Raw genomic sequence first — 22,042 nt, forward strand, 5'->3', positions numbered from 1 at the left:
TACGTGCCAGCCGCTGAGATTAAGTCCTTGACAATTTCACCACTTAACTCTTCCTTCAACTGTAAACCTTCAGAAGTATAGGTGCTGGAGGCACCTATACAAGGTGAGGAGACTGAAGACACACAAATAATAAGTGGCAGAGCTGGATCTGAACCAAGACCTGACACTAAAACCCATGCACTTCACCTCAGAGGTTCACTTTCTCCCTGTTACACTTTCCATGAAGGGAAAAGCTCAAGATGGGGCACTTACCTCTTTGACCACCCTGTAGTTGTAGCTACTGGTGCTCTCATGCTTCTGGGACTTGTTATTCCCCTCCTAGGAACCAAGATGAACATGAGTGCAGTTTGTACAACTCTTAGGTTCCTGTCTGTTTGCATTAGCATCACAATTTAGGAAAGAACAGGGGTTTTGCAGCGTTTTCCAGCTGTCATGCTGGGTTTGTGCCTGTCATTCACTTGCTCACAACTCAGCTCCCCTCTGATGGGAGAGGATGCACATTATTGCACTGATGGGGGAGAAGATGATGGTCCAGGCATGGCTGGAGAACAGGTTCTTTCCCAGGTGCGTCTGTAAGGGACACCTGGAGCTAGTTCACTCAAAGTCTGTTCTACATGGGCCAAGGTGGCACGAGAGATGACGCTGAACTTGTATTTGTAGCTCACTTCCTGGAAGAATGGCTGTCACCCTGTTAGCAAGCAGACCTCTTGAGAATCAAGCCCATCCTATAATCTGCATTTTTATCTAAAACCAGAGGAGGACGTGTACTTGTTCTGAGGACCCCATCCATCTCCTCCTGCAGCGTAACTTGTGTGTCACCCACCTCTGTTTTCTTATGTTCGTTTTCACCAGATGCACCGTCCATGGCCTCGTCGGGGCCCTGCCCTTTGTACACCCAAAGCTCTGACTTCTCCACGATGGATCGCAGTTGGTCCAAGTCTTGTTTGATCTGTTTGTAGTTGTCGACATCTTGGCTGGTAACAAGCAGTTGAACCTGAACGAGTGCAATTCATTAGTGACTCACAACAGACTCTCAGACACAATGCCAACAACACACACACACACAGCAACCCGACCTACCTGTTTGAAGGCCTGCAGGACCTCCTGCCTCTGACTGAAGTGCCGAAAGAGGAGCTGCAGGGCCCCTGACACCAGGGGTGGGTAGTCGTGCATCGTCAAATGCAGCAGGACCCGGAGGAAGGTTCTGCCGCCGTGGTCGTCCAGGTCCAGCGGCGTGTTCTCCTCACTGAGGGGAAAGGCCAAATGAGCCAAGACGCCCTCTCCCGTGCCTTTGGGCCCAGACACACCTCACCTAGTGAGATTCCTAACTCTGTATCCCCCCTCAGCCGACCTGGCTTTTCATTGCCTCATTTAACAACACACAACCTTATCTGCTCTTCAAATATATTCTGAGGTGAGGGGGCAGTTAAGCTGTCCCAACTGGGGACTTCCCTGGTGGCGCAGTGGTTAAGAATCCGCCTGCCAATGCAGGGGACATGGGTTCGATCCTTGGACTGGGAAGATCCCACATGCCACGGAGCAACTAAGCCCGTGCGCCACAACTACTGAGCCTGCGCTCTAGAGCCCGCGAGCCACAGCTACTGAGCCAGTGTGCCACAACTACTGAAGCCAGCGCGCCTGGAGCCCGTGCTCCGCAACAAGAGAAGCCACCGCTATGAGAAGCCTGCACACCGCAACGAAGAGTAGTCCCCGCTCGCCGCAGCTAGAGAAAGCCTGCGGGCGGCAACGAACACCCAGTGCAGCCAAAAATAAATAAATTTTTAAAAAAAGATGTCACAACTATCTAATTTTTAATCAAAGTCCCCACCTTCCCACAGTGACAGGCCTGGCTTTGCAACCAGTTCCCAACTGGTGTTCTGCTGGGCTTCACCTGTGGTTTGAGAGCTGCACACAGCTGTGTTTCTCCCGAGTTGCTAGTTTATTTTTTATTTAAGATGCCCTAATTCAGCACCTAGCAAACCCTCTGTGGTGAAGGATGAGCTTTTTTTATGTCTAGTCTGTAGCCAACTGCCGTCTTGGTCTGTACCATGTCCACTGATGGTGCACCTGGATGCGGTCACAGTGTCCAACTGCCATCAAAGTGCCCAAAGGCTCACTTATCTAAACTGGTAGCAAGCGCTTTGGTCCCACAGACCCCACTTTGCGGAGTGCTGCCGTGAATCACTCCAACTCAGTGTTCCTCCAACTGGGGTTAATCAGAGAGAATCAGGGGTTCTCTCAGTATCTACAGTAACTTGATTGTGTGTTACTGATACAAGTAAAAATGCAATAAGCACGTGCTGGAGCCAACGGCAGGCCACCTCAAACCTGAGCGCTGCCACTCAATTTTTGTGTCGGTGCCCAGTTTGTATTTCCAGTCAAATGAAGGCCGAATGCTGGGACCTCTGTGGCTGCAGACAGATGGGACTCGGTGCGTAAATCCTCTGCTCGTGCTATGTGCTCCAAAAAGGTGTGAAGAAGCTTTCATTGCTGTTCAATGTCAGGAAAGTGGTGGGAGAGCTGAGACACCACCCAGCAGACCGAAATGACATCATGTTAAACTCAAAACCCCTGAGTTTCAGAAGAGCCCCCTCTTCCATAGAGTAAATGCTGCTGCTAAGTCAAGTTTCACAGGTTTTACATCAAGCACTGCGGTGGACTGTTAACATCGGTGGCCCCTCTGTGGTCTAAGCGCTCTTGTATACATCCCTCCCACACCGATGCTGGGCTCGGCCGGGCGATTTGCTCAGACCCATAGGACGTTAGGAGCGTGAAGCAAGCAGAGGCTTGCTCAGTGCTTGCACATTGTTGGTCTCTACACTTAGAGCCAGTCACCCCGCTATGCAGAAGCCCAAGGTACACTCGTGTGCAGAGAGAGACGAGCCCCAGCCTTACTGACACCTCCACCAAAGAGCCAGAAACGCGAGAAGAGCAACACGGATGTGCCAGCCCCAGTCACAGCTACCACAGCTTCACAACAGACCCAACAGTGACCAACAGAAGAGTCATCCAGCTGAGCCCGTCAACCCACAGAACTGTGAGAGGCAATAACATGACTGTTGTTTTAATCCATCACGTTTTGAGAGTAGGTTATTAATTACACGGCAATAGGTAACTCAACCAAGTGTGCATATTCTAAGAGTTATGCATAGAGGGTGTTTATACCAAGTTTGCCAGTGTTTGAGTCTCGTAACAATGTTTTGAGTCAACACTGAGCAATCTCATCTTTTAAAAAGGGGTTCATACATTAATCTCATGTTAGGGACAATGAAAGAACAGTATAAGTGTCTGTGTCCTTTTCATCGCTGCTTGGCTTCTAAAGGGCTCGGGGGTGACTGCAGCCCATTAGCAGCAACGATCTTGCTACACTCACTCTGTTTCGAGCCCCCCCCCCCTTTCTTTCAACTCTATTTCCTCACCATTTAAAAAAGTTTTGTAATGTGTGTACTTCGGGAAACCTCCGTCAATTCTTTCTGTTGTAAGCAGGAAACACACACACACGTGAACCCAACTAAGATCACTCTGACTGAGTACTGAGAGTTACAAAGAGAGCAGTCAAACAGCCTAAACCCAAAGACTAAACGTTTCCTAGAACAGTAAAGGAGAAGCCTTTGAGAGCTAGAAAAGAGAGGCCTCCCCCATCTTAGAACCACCTACAAAACAGAAACTGAAAATATACTTTCCTTCCTCCAAAGATGCCTTCGGCTTGCTCTTCAATGTGTTCAAAATCAAGAGCACCTGAAAAGTCAGAGAACAGAACTTCAGGTGCAGGAAGGGGTGAAAACGTGCCGCTCGTGAACATCCCCCCAAAACAGGCTCGCCACTGCCCCTCAGGCCTTGATAGGTGGGGTTATTCCTACCACCACCCTTCTCCTTACCCATCACCACTATTTCCTGGGCAGGAAAAAGCATCCACCATGAGTAAAAGTTGGTAGTGGACAGTAAATTTTCTTGGGAGAGTTTTGTTTTTGTTTTTTGGTATTTCACCATAACACTAGAACCCTCAGCTGTCTTATGACTAAGACACTCCAAGATGGAAGGAAGGAAGATCTATCCCAGAAGCGATCTGGGCCCTTTCAATTATTCCCCTGCCCCAAAAGGGTAACTCCCAGGGTCTCATTCTAAAATGCAGTCATCTTCAAAAACGTTCACATATTACCCTTGTTCTAGAACATACTCTTTGGACTTCCAGTTTTCATTAGACCCAGGTCCCATTTTATGGCTGAAACCCCATTCTGGCATCACTAACCTGGTACATTACTTGGTCCCTCTTGGCTGCTGCTTCCGGAGGATGTTTCCGAAGTCTGGGAATTGCTTTCATCAAACTCCCGCTTAAATATACACAGGAGGCAGGAGATCCTATAATCCAACCTCACATTCAAAATAAACTAAAGATTCAAGTGGAAATGGAAAGAGATTGGTTACATTAGCAGACCACCTGGAACATTCTGCCAAGCCACCGCACTCTGGCTGGGCCTGGCGTCTGCTGCATCAATTACCTTAAACACTACGTGAGCCAGATATTTGGCTTAGATTTCAAACCGTCACTTTAACAAAAGACTTCTAGGAGTATATCAAGTTTGCCCACAGCACCTTAGCTTCTAGTGTAAACTCCAGCGTCCCGGCAATTAATTTAATGCTCAGGACAATAAATCACTCACTCTCCACTCCACCCTCTATAAAACATTGCTTTAGTTCAGCAAGTACTGAATGCCAACTCTGGGCCTTAAGAAGGGTGAAGTTGGCTGCTTTTAAAAGAACTGACAGAGAAAAATGTGTTTTCAGTACTGAAAATTAGTTTGGTTCTTATTTTCTATTACTGATTGTTTTCTTTGATGTAGATACAATCCCTTGGGCTCCCTCTTCTTTCACTCCCTGTATTCCCTCCCAGTTCACTCCAACAGAAAGTCACTTTTTCCATCTTTGTGGCTGGAGCCAAAATGAAAGATCAAGCACCTGGCATTGTTTAAGGGCCTTACCGACATTCTCCCTTCCGTGCTCTCCTTATCTCTGCCTGGCCCTCCTGGCGACCTTACCCAATGCCAGGGCTGTCACCTCTCCTGGATTGAAACAGATCCTTGGCTTATCTTCCAAGCTCTCGGTCCACGTTTCCTACTGACTGCTGGACATCCCCTTTGGTGTTTTCCCAGAGTCTCAAACTCAGTATTGTACGGAACTAACAGTGTCCATTCTGCCTGGGTTCTCCCACGCTCAGTCAACCTCAGGACCATCAACTCTTCCCTCCTTGATACACACATCTCATCAGTGACTAAGCCCTGCTGGTTCTACCTCTGCCACTCTCCACGGATCTCTCTCCCGCCATCGTTTACCCCCGCTCACAGCCTCTATCTCCCTCCTCGGCCATTACAGAAACAGAAACAAGTTTACCAGATCCACATCTCAAAGGTGCTTATTCTTAGGTTAGCTCCCTGCTTGAAAAAGTTCAAAGGCTCCCCACAGAGTAAAGTCCTAATACTTCAGGCACCCAGAGCTCCCTAGAGCATAGCGCAGTCCGCCTTTCCAACCTCATTTCTGATAACTTCCCTTCAGCACACTCCACGTCCCCGCCCAAGGAGAACAGCGTACGGACCCATGCGTCGTGATGCCCTGGTTCGACCTGCTCCATCCACCCAAGAACGTCCCCTTGTTTCTATACATATCCCGTCCAGGCCTAAAGGCTCCAAGAAAATCTTACCTCCTCTGGTCCTTACTAATTGGGATCACATGACCTACCCATATCTCGGGAGAACACTTTTCTCATGGTTTTATTTCCACGTACACACAGCTTCATCACACCTTATCTTCCTGTTAGACTGTAAACCCCTTGTAGACATAGCCTGTGTCCAAATCATCTGTGCATTCCTCACAGAGCCCAGCCAAGTGCCTTGCATATGGTAAGGGATCAGTAAGTATTTGCTGAAAGAATGAATCCATCAACCAAATGTTCTCAGATCACTACAGTGAAGAGACCTCAAGATGTAACCAAGCTTCACACCACATCCATTCCAATAAACGTGCACAATATTCACATACTTGGGACCTGTAAGCCACGGCCTAAGAAATCCTTGAAATCCCTCTCTACCTTTGGTCAGACATAAATTTAAGGAGTTTTCTTCTTTATTTAAATCACTCTTTATTGCCTTCAGTAATTATTCTGAGGAGTCCCAGGGATGTTTTCAAACCATTAGTTAACTGTGATTTTAGAATCGAAAAAAAATCTTCCAATCTGTAAACATTTATAGTTCTCTACTCCGTGTTCCGGGGTTGAGATTAGACAGTGCGGGATGAAAGAGAAAGGTGATAACAGTATTCTTTTCATGAAGGAACAGCTGGTTTCGTTAATGAATAAAAAATTACCAAGGAGCAGAAAGAGGAAACACACACTGTTGGCAGGCTGGGAGGTTCTCACATGGAAGATCACGCACGGCCTCTCCAGTAAACTGGCTCCCACCACCTCTCACCTATGCCAGGTCTTTGCTCCTACAATTATCCTCTCTCCCCTTCATCAGTAAGTCTTCCCTCTCTACATGATCACTCCCATTCAGCATACAATCTCGCTGACGTCTCCCAACTTAAATATTACCAATAATCACCCTGCAGCCACCTTCCCACTTTTCTCTGTTCATCTTTACAGCAAATCCACCCAAGAGGTTGTACGTATTGACTCCCCACTTCATCTTCTCCCATCCTCTCTTGAACCTGACCTGTTCCCAGACTTGTCAAGTGTGTTACCACCTCAGGTCTTTGCCTTTATTGTTCCCTCTTGGAGTCCTGGAGACTGTTTTCCTAGATACCCACATACTAGCTCCCTCACTGCATTCAGGTCTCTGATCACGTAACCTTAATGGGGAGACCTTCTCTGACAACTCCATCAAAAACAGTACCCGTGGCCTTTACCCCCAATGGCCTATAAACCATCTTGACTCTCTTTTATATTTTAACGTCCTTAGTATATACATTTTCATATGTCTATGCCTCCTATCAAAATGTAAGCAGGAATGATTCTGTTCATTGCTGGATCTTCAGTGCTTAAAAGTACTCGGCGTGCTCTGACAAGTACAGGTTTCTGGTAACTGACTATACTGCTGAACTGAATGAATAAGCATTTTCAGAGCTCTAATGGAAAACTGATGAACTCATAAAAGTGCTAACAAAAGATCAAGATGAAAAAAAAGTAATTACATGGGACTGAGTGAACTGATGAGGATGATTATAATTTTTGTGACTTTCTGTTTGAATAAAAAAAAAAAGCCCACAAGGACTCAGAGGCAAAAAATATACAAATCAATTTTCACTGCAAAGTAGCTGTTACAGTGGAGGATTACTGGACTGAATGTCAATATTATGACATAGTACGAGTGTGTTTCATGTTTGGTAACTGCAATCATTGTTGCTTTTGTTGTGATCATCCACTTACAATGCTTGGTGTCAGTTTATTTATCTCTTGTAAAAATAAAATACAGTGTGTGTGTGTGAAAAAAAGATTAAATGAGATAATGCATATAAAAAAAGCATTAGAAACATATGCTTTATTCTCATTGTTAACTGAAATGGTAGATGATGTTTAAATTGTGTAATTAATTTGTAATGTGGTACTCAAAATTTAAACAAATATAACCCTCTCACAGTAACACTGTTAGAGGGAAAAGCAAAAAAAAAGTACTCGGCATGGAATCAGTCTCTATAAATGTCTGTTGAATGAATGAATGAATGAATGAATGAATAAGGGAGGGAGGAAGGGAAGGATTATGGGAGGAGTTACAAACTTAATGGAACCTTGAATGAGTTATGACCAAAAAACAGGGAATTCAGCTATGTATAGAAGCGTAAGTGAGTTAATTCTAAGTGGGTGAAGACAGAGACCAATGAATAGGGAAACGTAAGGTAACTGCAGAAAGTTTGGCATGGTTGGAGGAACAGGGCATGCTGGGGAGGGACAGAGGATGACAGCACAGGGAGCAGAGGGCCAATTCAGAAACAGCACTTGAGGCTGAGCTAAGACTCTACCTCCACTCTCTTCCCAGAAAGCCTAGGGCTCCGTAAAAGCAGGGACACTGGATGCAGATGGTCCCCCGGGAAGCACACTCCTGCCCACCCTGCACCCGCCCCGGCCCACGGTTACCTGGAGTATTTCAATGATCTTCAACTTGGTGTCCATCACCATGATGTCCTCCTTCTCCGGCTCTGCTTGCTTCACGTTGCCCTCGGGGGCGGTGGCCGTGGGAGTCATGGGCAGGAAGCCTCCTCCCCGGAGCACCACCTGGGTCATCAGCTCTCCAACCCCATGGATGGACCGCATCACGTTACTACCTAAGAAGGGCCAGGACAAACCTTGGTCATGACATCCCTGGTGTGCGCTCTGGGCACCTGGCCAGGGTCAGAGGCTCTTCGGGACAAATCACTTCACATGTCTCTATTCCAATATATTCTAAGAGCCTGGGAACCTGAAACGGTTAACAACCATCAGAAATGCAGGGCTTCAAGGAGTAGGGGAAAGAGTATGGAGCATTTATGTATGTTAATTCACCTGCCAAATTTTATTGGTCACCTACTACATGCTTGTTGCTGCGCACAGAACTAGGGATGCAGGAGCTAACAAGACACACATCTGGTGCCGCTACCAAAAGCCACTTGATCTTGAATACATTATGCTACCTCTGACGGTCAGTTTCTTCCACTATAAAATGAGAATAATGGAGCCCAACTGACAGAGATTAAGTGGCAAAATGTATGCAAATGACTGAGCAAGCACAGCCCCTAACAGACAGTAGGACGTAAGTAAACGTACTTTTTCTATTCTAGCTGTAGAGACCAGTTAAACAATAATCCACACATGAGTACCTAGTGTGTGTCTACTACGACCCTAAAACAGAGGGGGGAAAAAAAACATATAAAGGCAGATTTTCCTATTTACAAATTGGAAATAGGATACCCAGACACAGTCTGGATTTCACTTACTCATATACTAATATAAACATCTGAGGACCTCATGACACATCAAGAACAATGACATGTATTTTTAAGACATAAGCATTAGGCAAGTGTTGGGCAACTTTCAAATGTTGCAGTGAAATGTACAGACTCATATATATAACTATAAAAATACAATAAAGTGTTAATAATCACTGACTCTAAGTCGTGGGTCTACAGGTGTCCACTGTACTATTCTTGCCGCCTTTATTTATACCTGAAAATGTTCATAATGAAAAGTTGAGAAGAAAAGGACAAAGAAGGGACGCGTCATCACACAGTAGGTATGAGAAGAGCAGAAGGAGAGGCCGGGCAAGCGTGTCCCGACCTATGGGCGCCATGAGACCTCCCTCCTCAGCTTCTCCATGTTATTCTCACCTTTATTCTCCTCTCCCTTCGCCATCTTGCTGATGGGGAAGATTGTGGTCACGTGCACACAGTCCAATATGGCCAGGAGGATTTTGGTTAATCGCAGGAGGTCGGAGAAGTTGTAGAAACCAAAGTATATGAGATTCCTAGCTAAGTTTACAACCTATTGTATTTAAAAAAGAGAGAGAGGAGGAATTAAATAAACAGTATCCTTCACTTGCATTTTAGGTTGACTATTTTATAAATGACTGACTCTGACCTTCTTTACAGTAAGAGAGAAGGCATTTATTTTACTTGCAGTTTCTGACCAAATTTCATTTTGTTTCATAAGGAGAAAAAATAAGAAACAAAACCCTGCAAAGCTACTGATCTGCTCTGATGACTGGTTAATGAAAAACTGACCTCATCATTGGCTCTGGGCAGCTTCCCAGAGATAATACAGGGCAAGCCAAGGTATACAAATCAAGGACACAGATAACATAGCAGTCCTTGGAAATCTAATTCCTCAAAAGGCAAAGTGATCTCAAAGAGAAATGCTCAACTCAAGGGTGATAAGGATTTATGTCCCTCAAATGATTAATCTATGACAGATCCCAAGCACAGACTGTTTCTTTCCTGTCACTTTTAATATAATGTACAGATTATACATAATGTTCTATCCTTTTTACATGATTCAGCTCCCCAGATGTATTTCTTCCAGGAGCACAACTGCCTTAAGCCAAGTGACTGGTATTAGTTCTATTTTACTCTGCAACAAAACTGAGCTGAATTCCTTTTTATTACAAAACCAGAGTATCAGGATAAAAAAAAAAAATCACCACCTATTTTCTATTTACCCCATAGAAAAATGATCAACACAAAGCAGACAAAACACACGATCACTTCACCATGAGTTACCTCAAATGTAAGTTTATTTTTCTCCTTATCAGAGAAAGGGAACCTCTGACACACCACATCTCTTAAATACTCCTCCACAAATTCCATGGTCTGAGCAAACCTCTCCTTAATTTCATCTTTCGAAGTGCCACTACTATCATAGCTAAAAGCAAAGGAGAAAGAAATCAGATTTCAAGTTCTGACCAGTGAGGCCTTCCCTGTTTGCTCAGCCCCCAGAGCTAACACCATCCACCCCAACGCTTCCCATCCTCCTGTCCCTACTTTACTTTTCCCTCCTCAGCACCCACCACACCAAGGAATACATTTCAGTCCTTTATCTAGGTTACTGTCTGTCTTTCCCCACTAGTGTACACACAGTTTTCTTGTTTGTTCCCAGATAGATTCCTTGAGCCTGGCATGCGGGAGACACTTAAACATTTGTTGAATAAAAGAGATATAAAAGGACAATCACGCCATCTTTTACATTCTTGAGGAAACAACATTTCCCACCCTTAATTATATCTTAAGCTTAAAGAAAAAATGACTTATCTTTCCCTCTGATTTAACCAGACTTATTAACCTGACCATAAGTGGTTTGTCTTCCGCTACATAGAACACTGTAACTAAGAAGTTTTAAAGCAACGTGAATCAGGTCTTAACAGGGCGAAGGAGCCAGGCTCACTCATCAATGGCGATCTCGGAGGGAATCTCGGACCAGAGGCGGGCGTATTTCACGGGAGTGACTTGCTCCTGTGGGTCTCGGTCCACATGCATGTGGAGCATGAGACGGCAGAAGGACGCCCGCAGGTCATAGGGCAGGTTCTCATCAGACATGCAGCGGAGAATGAGATCCACGTCCAGCTGGCCTGAGATTTCGTTGATGGCGAGGTACTGGCGGTCCAGGCACATCCTCGCAAAGAGGTTCAGCTGGTACCTGGAGAAAAGGAAAGTTACACAGGGCTCACTCTCATGGAAACACACAGCAGGAGAGTCGCGGGGGGCCCCAACTCTCATAGGAGTGACAGGTGGCCACGGGAACTTACACATCAACACTCTTCACTTGCTTGTGTATGCAAACTCTGGCTTCTGTACCAAGCGGGAAAAGGAACAGTTCAAGCCACGCCAACAGTCACATGTGCCTACCCTGCTGTATGGGAATAATTACATGGCTAGTTGATGCCGTTTTGCCCTTGTGTATTTTATAAAATGGGCGGGGGGGGGGAAGCATTAGGCTGAAAACGGTTGCCTGTTTCTTTAGTTCTGCTTTTATGCAGCACATGAAAGACCGCATAGGAAATGGTGAAGGTTTCAGACCCTTACTGAGTCTGCTTAGAAATTTTATGATACTTTCAGCGTCTTATCCCATAGAGCTCTCCTCTTTGACTTTTACACACATGTGAAAAACACGGTAGAAGAAATAGGGGGCTCCTCAAAATGTTACAGTTTCTTCCTCACCTAATTACACATGATCTCTGTTAACTTCCAAATCTGACCACTGAAACACTCTTCCTCATTCACTGTCAGCAGAAGACATAGCAAACATTAAAAGAGTAACCATACCCATAATGTGAAATAAGAAAGCCATGAGGTTCCACAGTGGCAAATTCCAGCTTCTGACTTTAAAACCCTATTTATTACCAATAATCATGAGTTGGAAATATTCTCAACAGCACTAGATATCAGTGAAATGAGGATTAACCTATGTTCTATTTCATGCTCGTAAGATTAACAAAAATTTAAAAAGCATCACAGTATTCACAGATAGCAAAGACAAAGGGAAACAAGAGTTCCCTTTTGGTGGGAATGGACACCAAAATAGTCAATTTAGGATTGGTTGGTCAGTTTAAAATGTGCATACCCTCCAATCTCGTAATTCCCTGGTATAGAATGGAAACTCCTACACATATGCACAAATTTGAACAAGGATATTTCCCGACATGAAAAACTGAATTGTGGCATATACTAAATATCAAAGAGCAATGAAAATGTGGCACAGTAATAAAATGGAATAGCATTCAGCAGTCTAAAGGCAAGAAATGGACCTACCACCGTTAGCATGAATCCACTTCAGAAACAATATGAAGAAATAAGGCAGATTTCAGAACGGAACTCAGACTCTGGAACCATTTATATAAAATTTTAAGAATCAACAAAATACTATGTATTATTTATGAATGTACAGAAATGTAAAATATAAACACACAAAGTGTGGAAGGTCACACACCATCTGCATGAACGGCGAGAAAGAATACAGGAGGTAACAAAGGGCACTGTAATTGCGAAGTTTTATGTATTTCTATTAAAAAATGCTGTAAGCACTTCCTCATCTCTCCTTCCCTCTTGTTTTATTTTAAAAGTATTTACTGAGTCAGCAGATCTCAGAGCTGGGACCGAGGTGACGCTGGGATGGAGGAGGTGACCGGCCGCGATGCAGACTGAGCGACACGGCGGGGACAGTGCCAGCCAGGTTCTCGCTGTCAGAGGAACGAGTTACGAATACCGAAGGGTGGAGGCTAGAATAACGCTACGGTGTTGGAACAGAGTTGGAAGTACTGATGTGAACTCATGATTTTTATTACATTTATATAGGTCGATCTAGAAATAGATATGTGTGTGTCTACGTGGACAAACAGATGTGTGTACAGACACACATATTTCCTAGCTCTGTCTGCAAAAGTTCTATGACGTTGTAACTATTGTCTCTATTTTACAGATAAAGAGACTGGGACATAAAGAGGTGAAAAACTTGACCAAAGTCAAAAAGCTACTATGTAGAGAGGTGACCCCGCAGCCTGACTCTTAACTACTACAAAATATATCCAGGTCATGTGCCATGCTACGTAGGGATCAACTGTAACTGGGGGCTGATGCAAACACTCAGCCTTCTTTCGACGGAGCCACACCCAGGTAGCAACGCCCTATCTAAGTACCAATGAAACCTTACACTCTACAAACTCCTGAAGTACACATCCGTCTTTCTGACGGACGATCTCATCAGAGGACACCCATGCCGCCCTCGCACCTGTAGTAGCTGAGGACGTCTCGGTCTTCTTTCTGCCCCTCCTTAGCGTCCTGCGCCAGTTCCCTCACACTCTTACTGCGAACCTCTTTGGTGCTGTCCCTCCAAAACAGCCACACCTCTTCCTCATCCTCTCCTGCCTCCAGAGCGTTCTCTCCAGTAGAAACACCTTCAAATTCGAAACGAGAGAGTACCAACCTGGAAAATAAGAGGAGGGGGGACACTCATTATGTCTGAAGTCCTTGCTCATCACGGATCAACTGTATTAATGCGTTGAACTCGAGCTGCACTTCCAGCACAAAGACACACACAGAAAAAGCCACTTTACTTCTCCCACTGGCAGAGTCACAAAGAACCAAACATCAACGTCTTCATACACTTCAGCCCAGGGGTTCTCCGCCAGGGTGCCTGTGTCTCCCAGGGTACATTTAGCAATGTCTGGAGACATTTTTGGTTGTCCCAACCAAATGGGAGGGGTACTGTCGGCACCTAGCAGGTAGAAGCAGGGAGGCTGCTACACATCCTACAATGCAGAGGACAGAACCCACAGCAAAGAACTACGTGGCCCCAAACATCAAAAGGCCAAGGATGAGAAAGTCGGAATTAGCCCAAGCCCAAAATTAAGCTATGCATGAGAAACAAAAAAAAAATCGCTAGTTTAGAGCATAATTTAGTGTTTTTTAAATAAACTTCTTTTAAACATTGTCTTTAACATTTAAATATTACTGGCACTATGCTTCTCAGGAAAACTGCTCCCCTGTTAAAAATGAATTGCTACTATTACCAAAACTTCTGTGGACCAATGAACCCTTTTTGAACAGTGATGAGTTAACAAGCTCTTCCCTACAATGACTTAATAATGAATTACCTCCTTTAAAACTTAAAACGGATGATCATAATTAGAGAATTTTAAACTCTTAAAATTAAACCAAGGGTGTGTGAAACGTTCCCTGGTGAGCTCACATTACTGTCAAAGTATGTGGCAACACCATGCAGAGGAGCCCACACCAAAAGCAAACTTGAAAATTCCTCTGATCAAGACCTTTGCAAGAGGACGATCAATAGCCAGCCAACCTGACTTCAGAAATCAGGCAGCTGGGTTTCATTACCTATGAGCACAGACATCCACTGAGCCACACATTCTCCACCTAAATCCCGTCCTCATCTCTCTTTATCTTAAACCCGCAGACCTCACTCACTTGGTCTCAATCAGAATGTCAGCGTTGGTTGGATTCAGCACAGCTTTACATATCAGTTCCTGGGTCACCGGAATGGATTTGTTCATGGACACGCAGAGATCAGAGAGGTAATCTAAGAATCTATCGAGAAAGAGAAACCAAATAAAACAGTTTCTGTACACAGAGCAGGGGTTGGGCTCTGGGAGCCTGGCTCTCCCTCAAGAGAACTGACCCAGACTACCTTTAACACAAGTCAGAGACGCTTTGGGTTTTAGCGTCAGCATCCATGGAACGCCCAGAAACCCAGACACTAGAGGAAAGGAAGGATGGATGCATAGATAGATGGAAGGGAGGGAGGGAGGGAGGGAGGGAGGGAGGGAGGGGGGAGGGAGGGGGGAGGGAGGGGGGAGGGAGGGGGAGGGAGGGGGGAGGGAGGGGGGAGGGAGGGGGGAGGGAGGGAGGGAGGGAGGGGGGTAGGGAGGGAGGGAGGGAGGGGGGAGGGAGGGAGGGAGGGAGGGAGGGAGGAAGGAAGGAGGGAGGGAGGGAGAGCAAAGAAAGAAAAGCAAAAGAGGAAGGATGGCAGTGACTATTGTGAGGAAGAGCTGACAAGGTAAAAATGAACAGAAGGAACCACCAAGTAAGAAGTTCACATAAGAAAGACATGGTTAGGATGCAGGGTATCCAGAGTGGTGAGGGGCAAGGCTCTGATGCTTGAGGCCCAAATCAGAACCCTGGTTCTGGTTCTTACCCACTACGTTCTGATATGTACTGTTACTTGGGGGGAATTACTTAACCTCACTGTGGTTCAGTTTTCTCATCGACAAAAAAGGCTGATATAGAACCTCAGAGAGTTCTTCTGAGGATTAAATGAGCTAATTCATGCAAAGTGCTTACTTAGCTCACTCACTGGCACATGAGAATGGCCCATAAAATGTTACTTTATGGGTGGGGGCAGTCGTTTTTATAAGAACACTTTCAGCTCTCCAGTGTCACCGTTCATGATACGCACATTGTAAACTATTTCCCACTTCACCTGAAATGGTGTGGATCTCAATTAATTAGAAGGAGAAAAAAAGAGGGAAGAGAGCATAGGTGGAGGGGGAGATCTGTACGAATGCAACAGAATTGATAGAATTCACTAATGTAAATGAAAACACTCAAGTAACAACTATGTGTGCAAAACACTAACTGATGATATTTGGGGGAGTTCTAACTGATCACCACGGGGTGCTATGAAGTGAATGAGGGGCCGACAGTTGTCATTTACTGTGCACCTACTAAGTGCCAGGCACTTCACATGTATTTATTCTCATTTAATTTTCACAATGACCCATCTAGCAGATGAGGACGTTAAAGCTCAAGGTCACCCAGCTGGTAAATGCTGCAGCTAGGATTCTACCCTGGTCTCATTCCCATACTAAGCTCTTTCCACTACTCATCAAAGAGCCTGTCAAAACCTGCCCAATCAAAACCCATAGCTAGTGGGAAGCAGCCGCATAGCACAGGGAGATCAGCTCAGTGCTTTGTGACCACCTAGAAGGGTGGGATAGGGAGGGAGGGAGGGAGGGAGACGCAAGAGGGAGGGGATATGGGGATACATGTATATGTATAACTGATTCACTTTGTTACAAAGCAGAAACTAACACACCATTGTAAGGCAATTATACTCCAATAAAGATGTTAAAAATATATATATACCGGGCTTCCCTGGTGGCGCAGTGGTTGAGAGTCCGCCTGCCGATGCAGGGGACACAGGTTCGTGCCCCGGTCCAGGAAGATCCCACATGCCGCGGAGCGGCTGGGCCTGTGAGCCATGGCCGCTGAGCCTGCGCTCCGCAACGGGAGAGGCCACAACAGTGAGAGGCTCACGTACCGCAAAAAAAAAAAAAAATACTAATGGTAAAAAAAAAACACCTGTCCCTAACAGCCCCAAACAAAGGAAATCCAGGAAAAAGCACTATGACCCGCTCAGTGCCTGCCTCGGAAATGCAAAGACACCTTCCGCCTATCAACCCCGCCCCCGCCTCACCTGGGCTCCCTGTTCTTTCGCACCAGACTGACGAACGTGTCGATCTCTGCCGCAGTGATGTGTTTTTCCAGGAGTTTCCGATTATTGTGGAGCAGGGCAGTGATGGTGTCTTCAGCCAGCACATCATAGCCTATCTGCTTCTGCATGAAGCCAAACTGCTTGGCTATGTACTCCTTCGAAGGAAGTAAAGCGAGGTGAGTGGGGAGGACTGGAGACAATGGGATGAGGCTGGAAGTAAGGGAGGGGGCAGTGGCCCCCGAGGAGCATCACCACCCATGAGGGAAATCACAGAGCATCTTTCCACAACTTTCTAATCCAGGGCAACAGCTGCAAACTCCCTTGCATCCTTTATTTTTACTAAACCTGCCACACAGATGTAATTAAGTAAAATATCCTGTATTTACAGATAGGCATTTTTATTAAGTCCACTGTATAAATTTTAGTGTAGTGACTTATTTTTCGAAAGGTCAAAAGTTGTTTTTCAGCTCTGATTTTATTACTAATTGAAGAGGATTTAACTGTGCCTCACTGCTCTGTGTTGCTGAATAAACACAGTCAAGCCTACCTGGATATTTAGAACAATGCTACCCCATGGCGTTTTCCTTATCTGGGGTGAAAATACATTTTTAAAGTCAGTGGGTAGCAGAAACAAGTTAGGAATATGTAAGCCAGTCAATTATATTCGTAGAAATATGAAAACACCCCTGGCTTCTTTTTGGGATCAGACATGACGTTCCATAGAAATATTTAAGAACTCCAGGAAGTCTCTTATAAATATTTGTTTGTTGCTATTCAAAGACATTTTTCCTGCCCAAAACAGACTATTTGCTTGCTCAAAGTTCAAACGGCCCTTGAAACTTGGTATAATTTGTTTTCATTAATTCCAAAATTCTAAAAGTGACTCAGGATGAACACAGCAGACATGGGCCACCTTTCAGCCCTCACTCAATAAGGATGCATGTTCGGGAATTCATCAGCCCCCAGGGATATACTACTGGCAGCTGGCACAGGGTCCATAAGCAACCAAGCAAAGACATCCAGAGTTGCAGCAAGAGGGACTGGTTTAGTCCCCTCATGTACAAGCAAAATGTCCTGGCACACACTACAGACTCTAATGTATCCTCATTGGAAGAGAATAAAATCACTTTGGCCCTAGTATGGTATGTGTATGGTATTCATGCACTGGAGGTAGATTTATAGCGACCGTAAAACTAACAAACATAGCATCACGGGTCTGTGATGTTTTATATTTAAACAGTAGCAAAGGCAAAGTGAAAGGTTTAGAAATACTAGCTAACAAAGTTACATCTACCGTTTTAGAGCACTGCTTAGGATCAACTCTATGTTTATGATGACACACAAAAAACCTTAACTGCAGAGAACAGTTTTAAATTTAAAGGCCAGATGTAGGGGCATTCAAAGTTTAAAAACAAAACCTTTTGTAACACAAGGCAGGGATTGGAGTTGCAGTTACGATAAGCAGCACTCTGGGCACCTACAGTAGTTTATGGAGCGCAGGCTTTCTCAACCTCAGCACTACCTACTGACTTCTTGGGCCGCAAAATTCTTTGCTGCAGGGGGGCTGTGCCGTGCATGGCTGGATGTTAACGGCATCCGTGGCCTCTGTCCCCTAGATGCCAGTAGCATCCCCAACTCACGACACTCAATAGGGTCTCCGGACATTTCCACATGTCCCCTGGGGGAAAACTTACTCCCAGTTAAGAACTACTGATACAGTGTTTCCTCAGAATCTCCAAGTGTTAGGAACCCTCACAGAGGTTAAAACACCTAATTCACGGAGAGAATATATTGGCTGTGAGTGTGTTTACTGTCATCACACAGTTGATGACTTAGAATGTCATAAAACATGAGACACAACCAAAACAAAGAGAAAGTTACCAGCAGAGATGGAGGAGATGGATGGGACAGGAAGAGAAGATTGCACTCCATCTTCAATATAAGCACATGGAATCAGTGTGCCCTTCAGTCTTACGGGAATGTGCCATGAGAAGTACCGTATATGTAATACCAATGTCAAGAAAAAGAAATCTCATTCAAAGGTGGCTGTAGAAGGGGAATTTTCAGGTATCCTTCTCAAGTCTGTAATGCATCTTCCCAGGCTTGCAAAACAAATCTGTGTTTCCTTTCTGAGAGCAAACTTAACAATGAACTACTACCTGGCCATTAAATAAACATACATGTGACACCTAAAACTCATTGAGGGAAGTACATGAACTTCAGGGTGGAAGCTGCCCCTCACTTCCCATTGGTCCTTAATCCCAACCTGGTTCTTCCTGTAGTCCTGCTGGGAGTGTCTCAGGACCCTGTAGCAGAGGCGGCAGATGTGTCTGAAGGGTGCATGCCGCTGGTCCCCCAGCTCCTCCAGACGTAGCATCGGGCCGTCACCACAGTCTGTGAATGGGGCCTGTAACAACTTGAAGATCTGTTTGCAGAAAGAAAAGAATAAGAACTGCCATCACCTACTGTTTTAAGGGCTAACCTTCCCTTTGGAAGTAATATAACCTCAAGAGTGGCTAAACTATATAGGAAAATCTCTCTATGCAAACAGTCATGAACCTGAAAACTGCATTCATTCCATCAATTGGGACTGGCTCCTCCCTGAATTCAGTCCTCCTGGACCTAAGTGGTCCTCAAATACTTGAAAATGCAGTGTTTCAAGCAGTGTCTGAGAGCACAGACTCTGGAATCAGCAGATTCTAGGTTGAAATTACACATCTTTATTACTTTCCTACAGGTACAGATCATGGTCAAGGTAACCTTCAGTTTTCTCAGCAGTAATATGGAGAGTAATACCTAGCTCACAAGGGTGTTGTAAGGATTAAAGTGGATAGCAAGTGTCAGGTCATAAGTGCAGTGCTCACACAAGTGCTCAACGAAGGCTCCTCCACAGTTTCAGACCCTCTAGGAATCACTATTGTGGAAAAGAGCATGGGCATTAAGCCAGAGGTCTTATTTGGCAGCTACCACATCAAACAGCAGGGCATAATCTATTCTGGGACTTTAAACCCTTGTTGAAACAGGATGGAGTGTTAATAAATATCGTCTGTCACAGTCCAAAAGGAGAAAGGATTCTCAAATCCAAGTTCCTAGGGAGAACTATGGGACTTGTAACTAACACGTTTTTCTTTTGGCTCTAGTGGCCCAGCCTCCAACAGCTTTCGAGAACTGTATGGCATACATTTCCATGTACTTCATGTACCCCGGACTTGTCACTTTTCTCCCTCTAATTTATTTCTACCCCAGTTTATTTAACTTTATACCAAATTACATCATCTCTGTATTTTCTGTGAATTCATTTTATTTTCTACTCATTCTTCATTCACAGGAAGATTTTTTGGTGACTTATGATGGTCCCCAGAAGAGCCTCTACAGGCCTTCTGAGTTTATCATATACTCCAAATCTCCCAGATATATGAAATAACCTTAAGGATATTGATATTATTTGTGAGGGAAATAAAGTTGTCAACTGAATTCTTGTTGGGGTTCCTAACAGGTAAATTCTCACACGGCTGATATTCAACAAGTGTGTTAACCATCAACTGAACTATCAAACCATGAAAAGATGCAGGAAACTTGAATGCATTTTACTAAGTGAAAGAAGTAAAATCTGAAAAAGATACATACAGTATGATTCTAACTATAGGACATTCTGGAAAAGGCAAAACTATGAAGACAATAAAAAGATCAATGGGCCATCATCAAAAGATCTACAAACAATAAATGCTGCAGAGGGTGTGGAGAAAAGGGAACCTTCTTGCACTGTTGGTGGGAATGTAAACTGATACAGCCACTATGGAGAAGAGTATGGAAGTTCCTTAAAAAACTAAAAATAGAACTACCATGTGACCCAGCAACCCCACTACTGGGCATATACCCCGAGAAAACCATAATTCATAAAGAGTCATGTACCACAGTGTTCATTGTAGCTCTATTTACAATAGCCAGGACATGGAAGCAACCTAAGTGTCCATCAAGAGATGAATGGATAAAGAAGATGTGGCACATGTATACAATGGAATATTACTCAGCCATAAAAAGAAACGAAATTGAGTTATTTGTAGTGAGGTGGATGGACCTAGAGTCTCATACAGAGTGAAGTTAAGTCAAAAAGAGAAAAACAAATACCATATGCTAACACATATATATGGAATCTAAAAAAAAAATGGTTCTGAAGAACCCAGGGGCAGGACAGGAATAAAGACGCAGATGTAGAGAAAGGAATTGAGGACACGGGGAGGGGGGAGGGTAAGCTGGGACAAAGTGAGAGAGCAGCATGGACATATATACACTATCAAATGTAAAAATAGATAGCTAGTGGGAAGCAGCCGCATAGCACAGGGAGATCAGCTCAGTGCTTTGTGTCCACCTAGAGGGGTGGGATAGCAAGGGTGGGAGGGAGACGCAAGAGGGAGGAGATGTGGGGATATATGTATATGTATGGCTGATTCACTTTGTTATACAGCAGAAACTAACACACCACTGTAAAGCAATTATACTCCAAAAAAGATGTTAAAAAAAAAGATCAGTGGTTGCTTGCAAAGGGTTGGGGGACAGGGAGGGACAAATAGGCAGAGCACAGAGGATTTTTAGGGCAATGAAACTACTCTGTATGACGTGATAATAATGGATACATGTGATTATACATCTGTTCAAACCCATAGCATGTACAACACCACGAGTGAACCCTAATGTAAACTATAGACTTTGGACAATTATGATGTGTCAGTGTAGGTTCATCAGCTATAACAAACGTACCTCTCTGGTGGGGATGCTAATAACAGGGAAGGCTGTGGATGTGGTATGAGGTACCCAGGGACTCTCTGTACTTTCCACTCACTTTTGCTGGGAACTTAAAACCACTCTAAAAAATTAAGTCTATTTTTTTTTTTTTTAAAGTCAATGGATCAAGCCTGCGAGGTGGAAATCATTCACATCCCTCTGTAAGAGCAGTGATACCACTGATTTCTTATAAAGCCAACCCCATATGTCACCACTTACTGACCTGCTTGAGAATATTCTGTTCTCTCATCAGCTTCTGCCGTTCTCTGTTGGGCTTAGAGAAGACCACTTCAAGAACATCTTGACCGGAATTAGTTCCACCAGTGACAAAGTAAACCAAGTCTTCCAGCAGCTTGGTTACAGATCTTAGGAGGAAAAAAGCTATTAGAAATGGGACGTGTTCGACGTGCAACAGGCTGAAAGCTTCACCTTAGAAGCCTTCGGGCCGAAGGAACCAGTTAAGTAGAAGCAAACCCATTCTCCCAGTTTCCTTGAACTTGTCAGTTGAGGCCAATTACCAATAAGAGCGAAATAGAGACAATACCTAGTTGTCCACAAAAACATTATCACCTTCACAAAATATTAGACATTACATCTTATCTCAGAGTAACCTCAACCCCTGACATTCAGTAAGATAGTCCCAGAGACCAAGTTGGAGACAGGGCAACAGAGAAAGAAGGAGATATTTACAAGTGTAGAGACTTTCAGAACAGTGAAAGCAAAAGTAACTATTTCCTGAAAACCACAAGTTGAAGCCACCCACAAATGCTAAGGCCTGCTGCTCTCACACTGAGCTCTTCC

The 22,042-nt window shown here is 44.5% G+C and overlaps 1 protein-coding gene across 2 annotated transcripts in view; it reads right to left on the minus strand.

Moving 5' to 3' along the window:
- ITPR1 (inositol 1,4,5-trisphosphate receptor type 1) overlaps positions 1-22,042 on the minus strand; it is a 333,789-nt gene that overhangs the window by 158,045 nt on the left and 153,702 nt on the right. For both annotated transcript variants that reach the window (XM_032647530.1, XM_032647529.1), the window contains 14 exons: positions 21,465-21,606; positions 18,726-18,884; positions 16,442-16,614; positions 14,434-14,553; positions 13,238-13,432; positions 10,898-11,149; positions 10,237-10,378; positions 9,349-9,502; positions 8,123-8,310; positions 4,250-4,388; positions 3,684-3,738; positions 1,081-1,246; positions 824-994; positions 253-318 (listed from right to left, as the gene is read on the minus strand). In XM_032647530.1, coding sequence (XP_032503421.1) covers positions 253-318; positions 824-994; positions 1,081-1,246; positions 3,684-3,738; positions 4,250-4,388; positions 8,123-8,310; positions 9,349-9,502; positions 10,237-10,378; positions 10,898-11,149; positions 13,238-13,432; positions 14,434-14,553; positions 16,442-16,614; positions 18,726-18,884; positions 21,465-21,606 — 2,122 coding nt within the window. The remainder of the gene's footprint in view (positions 1-252; positions 319-823; positions 995-1,080; positions 1,247-3,683; positions 3,739-4,249; positions 4,389-8,122; positions 8,311-9,348; positions 9,503-10,236; positions 10,379-10,897; positions 11,150-13,237; positions 13,433-14,433; positions 14,554-16,441; positions 16,615-18,725; positions 18,885-21,464; positions 21,607-22,042) is intronic.

Source organism: Phocoena sinus, chromosome 11, assembly GCF_008692025.1.
Source record: "Phocoena sinus isolate mPhoSin1 chromosome 11, mPhoSin1.pri, whole genome shotgun sequence".
NCBI lineage: Eukaryota > Metazoa > Chordata > Mammalia > Artiodactyla > Phocoenidae > Phocoena > Phocoena sinus.